Source organism: Bombus flavifrons, chromosome 1 (genome assembly GCF_040668555.2).
Source record: "Bombus flavifrons isolate JBK064 chromosome 1, iyBomFlav1_principal, whole genome shotgun sequence".
Taxonomy (NCBI): domain Eukaryota; kingdom Metazoa; phylum Arthropoda; class Insecta; order Hymenoptera; family Apidae; genus Bombus; species Bombus flavifrons.
Genome location: NC_138442.1, coordinates 12,670,545 through 12,687,877, shown reverse-complemented (window position 1 = coordinate 12,687,877; position 17,333 = coordinate 12,670,545). Strand labels below are relative to the sequence as shown.

The 17,333-nt window shown below is 40.1% G+C and overlaps 1 protein-coding gene across 6 annotated transcripts in view; it reads right to left on the bottom strand.

Annotated features, from left to right (window-relative positions):
* The window catches only part of step (cytohesin steppke), a 58,852-nt gene that overhangs the window by 30,951 nt on the left and 10,568 nt on the right, over positions 1-17,333 (bottom strand). Inside the window, exon 1 of one of the 6 annotated variants that reach the window (XM_069120774.1) lies at positions 11,211-12,215. The exons of 4 other annotated variants lie outside the window; for them this stretch is intronic. In XM_069120774.1, the coding sequence (XP_068976875.1) occupies positions 11,211-11,408 (198 nt within the window). In that variant the 5' untranslated portion in view covers positions 11,409-12,215. Of the gene's footprint in view, positions 1-11,210; positions 12,216-17,333 lie in introns of those variants that run through there. One more of the 6 variants, XM_069120782.1, reaches the window with a different exon arrangement.

Below are 17,333 nucleotides of genomic sequence, written 5' to 3'. Positions count from 1 at the left end.
ACGGAAATAAGAATCGCTCTCGATGGAACTGCAAAACTTCCGGCGGCGAAGAATAGCATACCACGTATAATCAGCGAACGGTCTTTCTTTTTTCTTTTTCTTTTTTTTTTTTTTCAAATAAAATGGGAACACGCCTCGTTCGAATCAAATCTTAGGATAAATAAAGTTAGGACAAGTAGGATGAGTAAGTTGTTTGAATCAAATTAAGCGATTTTCTTCGTAATACACCAAACTCGACTATGAACAACATTTAAGCGATTTGCATTTGAAAACAGACTATTTAATTCGTTATTAGTAGCGTGATAAGCAATGAAATATATCTTATACATTGACAAGTCGACGACGGTTATAGGTTTCTTCAAGGATATATCTTGTATTCATCATTCATCAAAGATAAGTTTCTTGAACTAATATTGATATCCTCGTTTGTAATTATCATAATTTATTAGCTTTATTAATTTTCATATAATACTTGTTTGCTTACTCAAGTAACCCTGTCGTGTTATATTTCGTTATGGAAAAGCAGGCATACGAACAATCGAATTTCAGCGATAAGAATAGTTCTCTGTGCGAGAAAGGTGCGTCAGATTCGAACGGTATGCGAGTTTGCAGGGATGGAATTTGCGCGTGCTATTTAAACGAATGATTCATCGACGCTTGTAACGCAACTTCGATTTCTTCCGCCACCGTTTTCGTACGTCGTCTTCTCGCTGATATGAATGAATTCTCGCTCGTTTACGAATTGTATTTATAACCCTTTCGTCTGCATCTGGTTCCTCCTCTTCCGGATGATACACGTTTCTCACAGTACCGTGAAACAATTCGGTTCAAAAGTAATCACGTTGTTGCTTTAAAGGAGAAACCGAAATATCGTATGATGTAAAAATCGTACGTAGTGCGTAGGAGTGATAGAACGAACGATCGAGGATTGAGCGAACGCTTATATTAGACTATTGACGTGAGTGACGAACGATTCGAAGAACACGCATAAAAATTTACCTGTGTATGGCAAGATACGTGTGACGCATGTGAAATCTTCGAACGAGTATCATTATAGCGTTTCGCTACTATTTTATTAAAAATCTGTCTGCAACCCAGTATTCCTGCGAATTGAGAATTTAAAATTGCCATGCTGAGTCTGAACCTTGCAGTGATCATACAGCTATCGTACCTACAATTATATTTTTACGTTTCTCCAATCAATGCTCTCGTCGATACTATCTTGAGACTTCGTTAAAGCTGAAAACCTGAATTTCAACGTTGAAGTTGTAGTATTACACAAGCCGATAGTTATGCATGCCTTTAAGCATGCTTATCGATATAACCTTGAAATGTCCTTCAGTATATGAAATTTAAATTTCAATGTTTACTATTACAAAAGCGTATGCTGTATCCATTTACGAAACATATTCTAAATAACGATCGTTTATGGACGAACGTTGTGAGTGCGAACGTTGCTTGTATAATTCGTGCATTTCATTTCAACATGCATAAGGATGTAAATCCTGAAGAACTAGATGTTCGTTTAGAGAAGGTGGATACATCCTGAGAAAACAGAAGTTCGTCAACGAAGGAACATAGTGTATGTATAACGCGCAAGAAAGCTTAAACAAGCCTTATTATACCGCCAAGCTCTGTGTATACCCGAACGACTCGGTTTGTCTGTGCCCTTTGCATTTCACGTCATAACGGAAGAGTTAACAGTCCTTGGCCTTAAGAAAGGAAGCGGGAGGAAGTTCGGGTCGAACGGACGCTTGTGTGTTATTACGTCTTCCAATTAAATTAGAACGTTCACCATTTCGTTAAAGTTTTCCCGCCGTTTAAACGTTCAACGATACTTCGCAACGCATTTTCTTCTCAAGTCTGAATTTTTCGTTTTTCATTCCATTCGATCGGTGTTCGAAGTTTGAACGACTATTGGCATCGACTATAACCAACCACTATGGCGAGACCAATGCCTCGACTACAGTCGACAATTGATACTCCAAAGCAGCTGTGTGTATCTTCTTCGCAAATGTCTGTGCCATTCCAAATAATTTACAATCGAGAGAAGCAGTCTTTGCGCTGCGATAACAAAGTCACAACGAGACTTTTCAATAATCGTTCGTTACCCTGAAAGAGTTCATAGATACCATTTACGACATAGAATATTCAACGGCAGCTGCGTCTACGGTTCATTCGTTCTTTGATCGCCTGTTTGCCAGATTCTGTAACCTTGCTTCGCAGACGCCATCGCGACACTTGTAAAACACCTGCATCATTATATTTACCACTATTCGCTCTAATAGTAGCGGTACTCAAGTACAACTATCTGTTGCGTAAGATTTTTTTTTTTAATCTTTTTACCAGTACTGATAAGCAGTACACGGTAATGTCTTAATCGCCGTAGTCTATTGAACATTTTCAATCAAAATACAATGGCAAATCGATGGAAAGAACGTCGCGTGGCTCTGTTTTCCAGCGATTCGTTTGGGCGTTTACGTATCAACACCTCAATGAAACGCACATTACAACAGCGAGGTTCCTCCCACGCCCTCTAAACCGGTTGAAAGTTTGCCCTCTAAACCGGTAGCGTTCCATTATTTATTTCTGACAGTGAGTCATTAAATCGAGGTAATCCGAAGAATATCGATGTCCCAATTAGTTGAAAGAGAGACAGAAACGGCGGAAATCTTTGAAGTCGATCGGTGGGCGTGAGAGATGTTAATGTTCGCACGCGTCCAGCAAGGCCGAGGACGCGAGAAGCGTAATTGGAAGGCATCCAACTGCCTTAATACTAGCAGAGATTTCTTTTATTAAAAAGAGGGCCGAACGCGCGGGCCTGGCGACACTCCAGAAATTATGAATCGGTGAAAGAAAGGGAAGCTAGCCCATAAATGATGTATAAAAGTGTTCTCGATGTCTATCTTTGCTTTTCTGTCTCTTTCTCTCACTCGTGCTCGCGTTACGAACGATGACTCCGACTTTTTAAGGCTTCCTTTTAATAGGACGAAAACCTTTTGTATCGGATCTTCAACCGACCTACTACTCTTCCAACCACAAAGCTCACCTCGTGTCTCATCGAAGCTAAACCGATGAACGTGTTCGCGAGAAAATCGTAGCGGTCGATGATTCTCATTGACCCTTTGAACTGGTACGTTCTAACTTGGATATATTTAACACTAGATCGTGACTAGCTACGCATATTCGTATTTTTACGATTGCGATGGAACGAAAGGAACTTAGACAGAAATTTCTTTCATCTGATAGATATTACAGAGAGTATTCTAGATATTTCATATATCTTTGCATATTATATGCATTCTCTACATTTTCGTGCTTTTAAATTTCGCATTAGTGCAGAAAGATCAGCAGCCCATCCGTTACTTTGCTTCCAAAAGAATGATTACAGTAATTTTATTTTGTAATTTCATGTACAAAGAGTTTTGTGATAAAGAAACCACATAAAAATAAGTTATTCGTCTCTTTTGAAATTATAGACTACCGATGTATCTGGATAATGAAATTGAGAAACTAACAGGAAGTTAAAGCAAAATTAATCAATTTCACTCACTTGTCAAACAAGTCAATAATGAAATATCAAAGTGTATTTGGAAAACCCAGTTTACTATGACACAGTAACTTGATCGAATCAAATAAATCAGGGAAGGCTTACGTAGATGGATCAACTGATTGATCACCATGAAGATCAGCTCGTAGAGACCTAACTGCATACAGAGAGGCTCTGACTGAAAGTAACCCTGACGTTTTTACTCATCGCAAACGACTTCTCGGTCCTTCAGAAACAGCTATAAAAAGTAGATAGGTACAATCGTTCGACAGACGACTGTGTAATGTGCAAACACACGGGAGAACCGAGTCAGCCGCGTATCGCGTTCCCAGAAGGAACCTCTATATTCGAGTTACCCATTAGTCATTAATTCAACAATGGTCGTCGAGGTTTGTTAGCTTTTCGATTATTATCGTACCACGATCGGGTTACGGCGGCACATCACGCGCCAATAAATTCGTCCATTGCAATTTTCTTAAGTACCCGGACCTAATTAATCGATAAGTGTCCCGAATGTCCGTTGAGTTAGGCTTTCACCGAGTGGTCCCTATTCGGTTCCGGCATTGGCTTTAACCGCATCCTTGCGGAAATATATTTCCATTCAATCGTCCTATTACATTAGCCATCAGCGTTCTGTAAATATGGATGACGAATGACTCTTCGAATCGCAAACGATCGTTCCTACGACTTTGCTGTCCTCTTTATGATTCGCAACTACCACTACTCGTCTATTTTTTCTCGTTTTTACGTGCACGATAATTTAGCTTCGAGAAAATGTACTTTGAAAATTGATAGGTCGGCACGTGTGTTGAAACTCGGTTTAGTAAACGACATTAGGGGCGTCCATTAAATGCTCGCGGGTCTCCGGTAGAAAGCAATACCACGTGTACCATGCAATTAATGCAACTAGGATCGGTTGCTCGAAAACAAGTTAATAATAATAACAGTATTCTTGTAATGTTTCTAACGTCGTTATGCGTACTTTGGTCTCGCTCGTTACTTTTTATTTACCACTTTCACTGTGAATTCAAACGATGATGTCCCAACTACGATAATTGTGTTGCAAAACTCGAAGAGAAGTTGCTTTACGTGTACAGTTACTTATCCATTCGTTAATATGTACCCTTCCTTTATGTGGATTTTAAAACAGGGAATACATAATTTTGTTCATGTGCCATCCTAACAAATCCTGACAGTTTATACTTTTCGGTGTGACTGTACGGTGACTTCAACGGTGAGAGGATTAAGAAGGGACACCAGGTAAAAAATACCTTAAAAAAATACCTTCGAATTCTAACGTACAAGCTATGCAGCGTTAAAAGCTACGCGAATCGGCCGGTCACACAGTTCGCTTCGGTCTATTCGCGGTGCCGAATGGCCGTCGATACGCGGTATGCATACGAAGCAAGAGAAGGTCGATATGTATGTCTCACTGTAAACACGATGCCGCGTTTAGAGTTAGCCAGTGACACGTGTTTCACCAGGGTAAACACATCTACGTGCGTTCTGCAGATAAATATAATTTTCACCACGACCCATATGTTCTTGCTAACATATTGTTCAGCGAAATCACCCTCGGCCGCTTACATAGCTTACTGGAATTATGCAAATTTCAAGGTCCGAATAACACGCCAATTAATGGCAATTCTTTTCCCAGAAGCTCCTGGTAAATAAGTTCTTGTCTTTTCACGGTTCGAGTTCAGATTTCGAGCGACTATTATATTATTGCTCAACTGTGGCAGAGCAACTCGGTAAACCGAGTATAATACACATCGTGTTGTGCGAATATTATTATTCTCAGCAACTTTGTCGTCCTTAGCGTTGTACGATGTTATAACAGATGCCAATATCGCAATGTGTTCCCGACTGTCGTATCATATGTATACAGCCTTGTATATGTTCTAGCCTTGGAAATCTTGAAAGTAGATGAACTAAATCATCCGTTCGATGGTCTGTTTATTTGCTCATCTCGATCTACGTTTATTTATCTTTTTATCTACGTCTTTTAAAAAACATACATACGTTCTTCTTCTCATCCGCTGCACGTTCTTGCGAAATTTCTGGCTTTTACGTAGTACACGTATATTTTAATCCATTCACCTTTGTACACAGAAATCTATGTATTGTAACTTCAAATTTTCGTAAATCTCTTTCCTTTCCAAACCTTTCATTCTGCGAATTCATACATCGTCTCTCTATTCATACCTTCGTTTTCCTCATTTTCTTATCTATCCAGTATCTATCCCCACCGTCTACGCGTTACACTCGTTCATTAAATAATTCGCCAACGAAGCACGACTTTCTTCGGTTCTCGTTATATTACGTCCCTCGACGTTGGCGCTCCAGTTCTTCAGATTCGCGGCACCATCTCAGCACCGCCGAATTCTTCCATTCACGTATTTACCCAATTACACGTTCCATTCTTCTACAACATCGTCGCGGTGCACACTAGGCTGGCGTGCACCCAAACACATTCTTTTTCCCCCTTGCTGTCCAAAAAGCAGCCGTATAACCCAGATACACGAGTGCCGGTCGCAAAAGGCGGGAACAAACGGAGCGGATGCGGAAAAAGGAATCGCGCCGCTTAAAACAGAACCTGTTTCCTTTGTTCACCGCATCTCTCTCTCTCTCTCTCTCGTTCCTCTTTTTCTCCTTCCTCTTCCTTTATTCGGCCACGTCTCGTTGTGTCCTGATAAAATTGGATAGCGACGAATAGTAGGCAGAAAAAATGTGACAAAACTTTTAAACAAAAACGTGAGATTACTTTCGCACACTAAAATAGTTCGTCTGTGTAATCAGTGAGACACGATGTCTCTCTTTGAATATCTTCGTCCATGGCGCGCCCAGAGTCAGTCTCGTTCGATCATTAAAAAAATAACTTATAGTCAACAGAATGCCTATCAAGATTTCCAGTTCTTACTCGCGATTCCGTTTGTCACATTCGCTTGTCAAATCGATTTTGCCGTTTATACCTTGTCCGAGCCAATTACTTCGAAGCAATTTAACTGGACATTCGCGAAGTGACAACGACCCTGTTTTATTAGCTCTATGTAATCCTCGATGACGAGAAGATGTCATCGTCGCTGGTGTCGTGAAACTGTTGACGTCAAATGAGGCGATTAAGGTTCTACTGATAAACAACCGTGCAAGTAAAGTCAGGTGCCATGGCTACCGATAAGGACTCGCTGTAGTAAACTGGCAATAAAATTTTCACACGACGCGAGACAACTATATTCTGATGCTTTTATAACCAACTATGACGCCATAATAAAACGATTTGTTTGTCGTACGATTTACGTCAGGACGTAACAAAGATTTATCTACTAGAAGGTGTCATAGGAAAAATTGACAGCTGTGATTCATATTCTTCGAATCAACTTATACTAGTTAATGGTTTATAGAGTACTTTAATGTCGTTATATGCTTCTCTGACGTTCGATTATCTAAACGCGAACTGTGTTTTGCACGAAGTCCGTACAACTTTGACGTATCTACCGTTCCACGCATAGATCTCGAGCCATGATCCGATGCTGCGTTACATAATTCGACATGAAGCAAAGACGAAACTTGAACGACTCCAAACGCGGAAATTGTCTCTTAACTCATAAACTGATCGAATCTAAAGATGTAATCGTGCTTACGTTCGAGTTAGATCAATTTGTTATGAAATTGCAAGTTTAACATCGCATGCTACCACGAACGTTACCAATGAACGTTAAACTCGACCGCTATCCTTCTCACCTTCTTTAACAAAAGAGTTAACAGCCTTCCTTCCTACCCACAATCATTTCATACAGCCAGTGTCTTCTATACTTACAGACCTTTAAAATGCTGAATGACTTAATATCACGATATATATACGTAGTAAAGATTACTCGAGCAAATGCTTCTCCGGCTACTTTTTTCTACACATCACAAGCACGATAGTAGTAATCGTAGCACGTAGTACTCAATATTCAATACAGAGGCAGACACAACAAAAGACAGAAGCTTTCTCTGCCGAAATATGTATTTGTATCGCGAGGCATGCAACAATGCCGGTATTGGCACCGATGGCTCGTCGCGAAATGTAATTTATGTAAAAGCGGCGTAGGTTCGCGCCGGACAACGGTGAAACTCGGAAACCGATCGACACACTTTTTCCCGTTGGACGATTTATGAGGACTCGATGTTTTAACGCCACGCAACACGACGAATAAATGCGACAGTTTTATCGATCGCAACACGCTGCAGGCCAACAAAGAGCAATAAACAAAGAAGGAGAGACAGAAGAACAAATGGTACAAAAAGCAAAAAGGGAATGAAGAAAAAGGGAAAAGAAAGGGAAAAAAATTTCTCTGTTTCCTTTGAAACGATCGTCGCTGTTCCTATTCCCCACGGATCACTCGCTCTTTCCGACCGCCACCGAGCCACCCCATTAACCTAAAAATATTGCCGGCAACCACCAAGCTGAATAACTAATATCATAAAGTGTACCGCCGCGCACGTAACGCCACGATGTTACGTAATTTCCACGTGTACCACGATACACTCGATAAATCCATAAACTGGCAACGGACAAAGAAAGAACTGATACTTTTCTCCTCTCGCTTCCCTTTATCGAGGAGATTTCCGATTAATCCGTATACCGCGAAATATTCAATGACACACAACTCGATTACCAGTACGCGATTCAAGATTCCACGGATTTCATTCGAGACTATTTAGGTCGGCGTAAATCCTCCATAAGCGGTATATACGAGATAGAAATCTCGACATTACGGTTCTCTCGCTTTCGCGTTGTTCGTTACCGAGGTATCACCGGGTCTTTCGAGATAGAGGAAGAAGATTTCTAGGAAGCGTCGCTCTAGGAAGCGCGCGCGTGTTACGCGTTGATTTCACTGCGGCAAGGTCGTGCGACCGGCAAATTTCTTCAACGCCTGATCTGTGAACACGCAATTTAACGCGACCGTAAAAATTGATAGCCTCTAACAGCCTACTATGGCAACGATTGCTAGCCGTTCTCACGATGCGTTTCGATCACTGACTTATGCAGAGGTTCACGAAGATATTCCAACATTGTTCGATACTTGTTCGAATACGTTCGTAGGTTACTGTACGTAGATCATTGGTGCCACGAGCAAAGTTCTCCTGTTTAGGAACTCGAATAGATGCATCGTCGTAAACAAATGGAAATTACGTAACGATAATAGAATATTGAAAGTAAAACGAGAATGGGAAATTTTCTCGTCGAAAAAAGATGTATCATCCTTTTATCGTGATTTCACGAAAAGCTGACTCAACTATCTACTGGTACTTCGTTAACAACTTATGCAATTAGATTGCGGTTCTGCGAATCCGTTACTGTACGACCAGCAATTTTCTGATCACTGTAAGCAAATAAAAAGTAAAAAAGTAATTATCGGCATTATGAACGAAATATCGAGAATAATTATAATTGGCTGCGTAATAGAATGGGAGAATGGAACGCAGGGTTGCGATTAGCTCAACGATCAAAGCAACCCTGCATCAAATGACCGTCTATTTGCGTAAGCTCCATTCGTATCCTGATTCTCTCTATAAATAAGTCACCCTGACTTGGTTCGTCTGTACGATCTTCGATTCGTGACGTCAGGAACATCATGGAATGATATTTTCGTCAGGAATGCGAAAGAAGCCTGGTGCCATTGTAAACGATCGAATCACGTCGTTGTTTACAGAGACACGGTGTTCTCCACTCGTTTAATTCATTCATACAGAAACGTTTTTGTTTTACGGAAGAAAACAACTATTTCGGCGAAGACACGTTGAAAGAAACGATCGTTATGATCAAAAGATGAAAATTCACGATCGTTGGACGAAGTATTACAAAACTGAAGACAGCCTTTGCAACAGAGATACAATACAAATTTTGGCGAACCTATTTGTTTGGTTCAGTAGTGCAGTCCTAAGAATACAGAAGGCCATGCAATTCTATAGTTTCCACCAGCCTGCTTTTACCTTGTTACTGGTGTGTAGAAACGTTTATCGAAACTTTATTGATCTTTGTACTTTGTGTACACGACGTAGTGATGCATTATCGTTGAGAAGAGCAATGTAATAAGACAAGTAAAAAATGCGTAGTTTGCTTTGTCAGCTGTACAGCCTCCAAGGTACACCAAAGATATACTACTTGTATTGCAAACAAATGTTATTTACGTGGTGTGTATCTAACATCAATTGTCAAACAACACTTCGTCAAATCATTTATTCTCGAAATCGTTTCTTTTTATGGTTGCTGCTATTACTTTGTCTCGCTAGTGTCTCGCAAATTACACATTTCTTGTTGAAACGATATGCAAAATAGGAACGTGTCATCCTTTTATTTCTTCTCATGTGTATGTTCGCGCGTAAGAACTTTGGCATTTTTTAGAAAATAACAAGCCTGATTCACGGAACGCGATCAGATGGACTTACTGATTTCGTCTACTGACTTCGAACGTCATCGAGCATATTTCCTCCAAAAATTACAAACACTTTTCTCACGTACGTAATATTCTTAAACACGTAGGAATTATAGACACGCGATTCCACAGATTTTCATCTTAAATAAATTTGAAGAAATGAAAATTGAATAAAAAATTGTTTCGCTCATCTCTCAAAATACCATAACAGGTACTTTACGTTGCACATTTTACGTATTTTCTTATAATATATACATTCTGTTCTATATCTGACTCTAAATTTTTCATAAATACCTAAAATTTATACTCCATGAGTTATATGCTTTATTAGTCGACTGAGGTAGAATTAAATTTATTCTTATAGAAATGAAAACAAGTTTCGAGAGTGTAAGTGTACATCGAATTGGCTTCATCAGTGTTAAGTCCCTAGAAATAAATTTGGCTGGTCAGCCAACTCCAGAGCGCCACCGTACTCTTATTTTACATCGTTTCTCTGTTCTTAATAGCGTCCACGATTTATTTAGGAAGCGCCTTTTGGCGGCTTTTCAATTACCGATCGTCGAGATCGGACACATACATCGATCGATCGCAGTTTTTTGTTTGAGTTTCAGTCGCTCGAAGTAACCGCGCATAACCTCAAAATTTTACCGCGGTTTTTCACGCGACGGTTGATCACTGACATTTGCTCAAATAAATTCAACATCTTGCGATCGTTTTCGGAAGTTTTCAGGAATCGTATGCCACTTAAACAGAGATATCCTTATTTTCTCGGATCGACTGACTTTAAGCTTGACAGGAGCTGTTCGCGTGTTCAAGAAGGCAAATAAACAAAGAAGAATGTTAAGAAGAGATGTTGACATCGCTGACTATGATTCGACTGCACTTCATGCGTGTATCGAGTTTCACGTTATCGTGTAGCGATATATGTACGTACTTACTTCAATGATCAAAGCCGGTGTTTACGATTCAGAAATAGGCGGGAGTTTCTAAAAACCCTTTGTAAACACAAAGCGCACCAATGAATATCTGCACGTTGTTTTCGTTTATTCGCACGTAAATGTAAATAAAAGAAAATATAAATGAAGATAAATAAGATAAATCGTATCTTTGATAAAATAAAAAAGTTTTGGAAAATACGCTCCTGCCAAATCGAGCAAGGCACATGTAAGGAAATTTCAAGTGGAACGCGTAAATCGTTCGAGGGATATAAGTGCAGCCAGACAGAACGTTCAACTAACCATAGATAATGTGCTAAGGTCCCATGTGCTCTTGGCCTGCTTTTGGTAGCCCTTCTTGTTCCTTTTGCCGGGTCTGCGCAAACTGGAGAACCATCCTGCGGCTATGGCAACGGCGCTAACGTCCCGACGGTTGTCCGTCTGCACGTTGCTACCGCGAACTTCGTCGAGGGCGTCCACCGACCTGCCGGTGAAAATCATGCTTGGCACCGAGTTCGCGTTGCCAAACTTCACAAACCAATGGAATTCGTTCCACTCGGCTCCCTTCACTTCTCCTGAACCGTGATACTTTCAGGAACAACCTAACCACACTTTCTGACACCATGCGCTGCATGCGACACTGTAGCCGTTCGATCTCGAGGGTGACATTGACATACGCTTTTATCGTTAACCGATCGTTAACGCGATCAAAAACGATCGCTCGCGTTACGAGTACTCGAGTAAACGTGATCCTTCGTCGAAAGAAACTGTCGACACGCGAGATCAAAGATCTCAACGGTTCAACGACCCTGAATCGGTAATGCAATTCCTTCAAAATTAGAATCTTTCGATCGATCCACGACCGATGTTTCACTGACGCGTATTGACCACTACACGTGATAATCTATCAATAAACGCATCTAAAATTTAGAAAAACGTCTCGGAATTCCTGATCAAATAATGTTCACTCGTCTATCGATGAAAATATCGGTGAACGAAGTAAGAGTCTGAAGTAGGATCTTTTACTAAACCTTATTTATCACTTAACATCGATAAACTCTGATAAGTTGGAATGACAGTAGTCACGCGAGATGATACGAGCAATATAAAGCTTCCGCGAGATTTAGAAAAAAAACACTGTCGCACGATCGTTTTATCTTCTTAAAGTCGACTTTCTCCGATAACAACAACGAAAGCAGCGTAATTTTGACCGGAGACAGCGATTGTATCAGGTTAGCTGAGATCGTGATGCTGCGGAATAAAAAACGATCCGCCTCACGCAGCGGCTGCCGTGCGACTCGCGACAGCGAGCTAGAGTAAACGGTCGCGCTGGAAACGCGCTGGCGCCTCGTGGTGGACGCATCGTGAACTCAGTCACGCGTGTGCGAATACAGGCTGATTCTCGTAACTGGTATAACTTATAGCTTTCTTCTAAATAAAGATAAATGCATAGAAAATATTATTAGAATCGTTTGATGAATCGCTTATTCATATATTTAAAATATAAGAAATAAAACAATACTAAATTAAAAACATTAAATACGTTCTATCGGTTAGCTGCTTGGTAAATATGTATACAGTAATAATGCGCAGTAACATGCAGATACGTGAATCCCAATTAATCACATTGACCTTTGTTTTTCACGAAGTATTCATTTCCACGATTTGTTTATTTTCTCAAGTGCATGGAGATTTTTATGTAAAGAACAATTTAATTAAAAATTCTTTTACGCGCGATACACAATCGCGGACGTATGCAGCATGAGAATAGAAAACGAACAAGACTGCATCTTGCACAAACCCACCTACGGGAGAAATAAAACCGATACAACTTGAATTTTTCTGAATCGATCTACGGTTTCATTCTTTTTTCTGCCAAGGGTTTTTTCCGTTCATCGCGAAAATGAAGTACGAGCCACTCCAATTGCAAGGAGCAGCCTGTACACTATACCACGTTTGCGGTGGCTCTCGTATGAGGTCAAACCGATCCTACTCTTCATGGGCGAAGTACGGTTTAAAAAGGCAGCGAACGCACGCGCGCGGACCGCGGAAATTTCTCAATTGCATGATGCAGTATCTCCTCGTTACCAAAAGACTTCAGGAACGTAATTTCGGTCGTTTTAACGCGCTACAATATACCGAGAGCAGTGCTTTTCGAAAGATCAATATTTGAAGAACGATAGATATTTTTTATGGCGAGCTATATTTTTTGCAAGGATATTCCAAGTTTCATTGCACCAGGTTCGCATAAATCAAAAGAAAAAAAAAAGAAAGAAATAGACTCTGTTCGAGATGAAATTTTTGAATGTATTGTCAAAAAGCTATAGTTTCAAAGTGTCCACTGAATATATATATATATATATATATATATAAAATTGTAAAGTTGTAAGCTAAAATTGTAAGTTGTATTTCTAGGAATACTTCATTCGAACGTTGAACATACAGGCAACACCAAGTGGACACTCTAGCACGCATACTTGCCGAAGATCGTGAAAAGAATGCTTCCGAGAACGAGACAGGCTGAAATTTCGCCGACTGCTTATCAATTGGAGGCGCTTGAGTGTCGAGCAGGGCGTTGACAGGCCACGGTTCAATGTGACCGTTTTATCTACTCGTCTGGGCTTCTTCGACAAATTATTTCACCTAACTTTCACGTTACTTAGGTTACCACGCTATTTCGCGTAGCTATATACAGCACTCGCTTGAACGTCAATGTACGGTTCTATTTAAAGTAGCCATCTCGTCCATTGGAACGGAATTTTATCGAACGATTACGCTTTTCTACATATTAATATGTATATATAACAATGACAAAATTGAAAATTAAACATAGAACGTTCCCGTGAAAAACATGATACTCGACGAAGCTCCTTTTGCTTCTTGCTATCGAATTCGACGTCAAGTATCCATTGAACCGCATCAAGCATATTAAAAAACACTGATAAAAAATTTTAAATTAAATAACGAAGTGGGGTTCATTCGGACGCGGATTATCGTTTCTTCGGCCCCGTTAGTTCAACGGTCAGCAATATAATTTGCGTATGCTGCGAAAATTATCAAATATAACTCACATAGATCTCGCTCGCTACTATCCATCTTAATGAAAAAAATACGAAAATGCGCGCTGGTGTGGACAAGTGACGAGCTTCTCCAATAGTTAGCAACTAAATACATAGTTCGTTGATTAATTACTGCGTAATTGGGAAATGACGCGGAAAGTCGAAGCTGTAGATCGAATAAAACCGCTAGCAGCTCTATCGACGGAATTACAATGTAAATCAAAACATCGCATAATTCACCGTTTCTCAGATGCGTATTCCATTCGTAAATACAAACACGACGTGTTCCTACTCTAATTCTGATTCCACTTCTACGGGGCTGATAAATATCGTCGTGGGACGAAACGCAGAGAGAAAGAGGAATTCATTGCCGAATTGCTGATCATGAAATCTGCTCGTCGCAGAAAAGAATTGAATTCCATCCGCGTGATTCACGATTCACGGCTAGAAGAAACGAACGGAAGAAACGTTCGACTTTGTTTGCTCTCTTCTTTATCGGCTGACGATTCTTTCCCCATTCCAACCAGAGACGAAAAATCGAACGAGAAACAGATTACGCGTACAGCCCAACATTGCGAAGCAGCGAACAAGCGTTCATTCGCATTTGCAAACGATATCTGCTCGGAGTGATCGAATCGGTGATTCGATCACCGTGTTTAAACGCGATTCAACGACGTGTCGTCGTTGCACCTGCTACAGCTGCATCGTGAACGGGACGAGACGATTAACCAGGCGTGCACGCGTTTATCGCGTGACGGTTACGCAGATGCGCGCGCACGCCCCTCACCAAACTTGCCTCGATTTGTTTTGCTCGACTCGCACTGCATTTGACCAGAATTCGCAATTCGATATTTTCTAAATTGCATACGCATGGATTGCATGGAATAGGAAAACGTAACGAACGAGATGGTTCTTTCCTCGATTCGTACTGGATGGTTTTCAAGTATCGATTGTGCTAGCATACAGACATGTACGTACAATGGAATAATGAGAATGTACGTATAGCACGTCTCGGAATACATATTATTTATATCGTATTATTTATAGCGAGACGCTTTTTTATTTTGATGCAATGCAAGTAAGGAAAAGATTCAATCAAACACAGGTAACAAAACGATGAGAAAGAACGAATAAAAAGTTTATCGTCCGAAGCGAAGCTTTGGTAAAACGAGGAATACACGTTTTTATTTTTTCTAGGTGTACGTTTTTCAGTCGTCAATCTCAATTACAACGACGAAATAATAATAGAACAAACACCCAAGGAAAACAAAGTAAAAAGGTTCGGGATGAATAAAAGTGCGTTCAGGAGGAGGGTAATTCGAATGGTAAAAGTGATTACCGCTGGCAAGATTCCCAGTTATACGATAAACGCGGACACAATCTAACCGACAGAAAACAACAAAACAAACGAGTCTATTTTCTCAATAAAACCAACGCGCAGGCGTTACACTGTTAATGATCCATTAACAAGCAACTTCACAGGTTTAAATAATTCCACGAAATCACGATACAAGCAAGCGGGTGTCGTTACTCGACGAAAGTGCACGCACGAGTGTCATGAATTTTGCTCTTTCAGTCCCAGGGGATGCCATATGCCGGTCAACGATGTAGGGTTAGCTGTTACTCGCGTTCCATCACGAACTCGTTATAGTTCCCACCTCCAGATACATCATTAAATTCCCCAGAACGATTCCTAGCTGATATAAAATTATGTATACAAATCCGTGATCTTCTTTAATATTATTTTACTTTATTATTTTGCTTTCTTCGTAGAAAATTAAAAAATGCATCGAACAACGTATGACAAAATGTAGAGTTCCATTTAAGAAAATAGAGGCGACCTTGAAACATATGGAACGTCTCCATTTTCGGAGAAGACACATGCATCACGTGATGCATCATTCAAAATCATTACATTTTTCCTAATTAAATTCTTTTTATCTCCTGCCGTTTTAACGTTGGCTTGACCCGGTTGCATGAGACGCTCCGTATAGATTTAGACATGTCCGTGGATTGATCACCGTGGGAAGCTGAATCTGCACGAGGTCTGTATACTAATACGGTACAATAGAATAAGAATATCGACTAATAATATGCCAAGAGACCCGTCCACGAACTTGTTAACCGATCTGGCATTAGCTTTGATTCAGTCTCTGTTGAAGAAGATAGACTACTACGATCGTATTTCAGTTTGTACGATCGATGCATCAGTCCAGTCCTGCTTTAATTTAGAGTTTTGCTATATCGTGAAAATTATTATACGCGCGAAAGGATACGCCCTATGACTCACGTTACCTATTAGCGTTACCGCGAAGCACATCTACTAGTTATTGCATTGATATGTTAAGCTTCCTCCATGGGTGGTTGTCACTGTAATTTGACGATTTATTCTCTTTTAAGCCGTCGCATTAAATGGTCATCAAAAGAAATGACTTCGCTAAAGTGACTCGTGAATTTAAGAAAAATATCAGAACTTGTGAAAAACCTTTCTCGCATATTTTTGAATCCTGTTTAATTTTTTGAGAAACAGTTCCCTCTTCTCTCTTATTTTACTCAATCAATGGAGTTCTATCTTCAAACGACCTTCGTTGTACGAATAATTTCTTGCACCATGGCGCAATACAATTTCTCGGAAGTAATCATATCGTCGTCGTCGTCGAGCTATTCAATTCACAAGTAAAAATAGACACGTTTGATTGCAATCACATCCTCCGATGGTAACGTAGTTTCATGCATACACAACTTTATTAACTTTACATCGATCAACAACAAGAAATTCCTATTATCTTCTGAAGTTTTGAGATCGAGGAAATGCTCCATCGAAGGTGTAATACGATTGCTTCGAACAACGAATAGTTTGCAAAATACTTATTTTCTGCGCAGCTGTTCTAGTGCTTCAGAGCCATGTATCATACGAGAATATTATCAACGTCGAGACAAATTAATTTTCTTCATCCAGCTCATACGACATGCTCATAGTGTCATGTCATATGACATTCGATTTTGTGTGAATTCCTCGAATAACGGTATTCGATTAAAAGATCTTTACGCCCATCTTTACGCAGATCTTTACTTTTCTTACGACCCATCAGAGAGAGTGAAAATTCTAAATAAAATAAACTGTTACATCACGTTACGTAATCAATCTCGGTAATCTGGGAACAAATTATTAATGGAAACGATGCAGCTAACCGCAGCTAGCTGCCTTCTAAATAAAAGAACATGCGAGCAACGATAAGGAGGCACTTGGACTGATTTGCATACGGCATTTTGAGTGCAACGATCGTATCAGCCTCGTTTGCCCCGTTTGCCCCGTTCCGTGAAAACAAACTAAAGTTACGAAATCTTTCTTTTCGCATTACGCTGA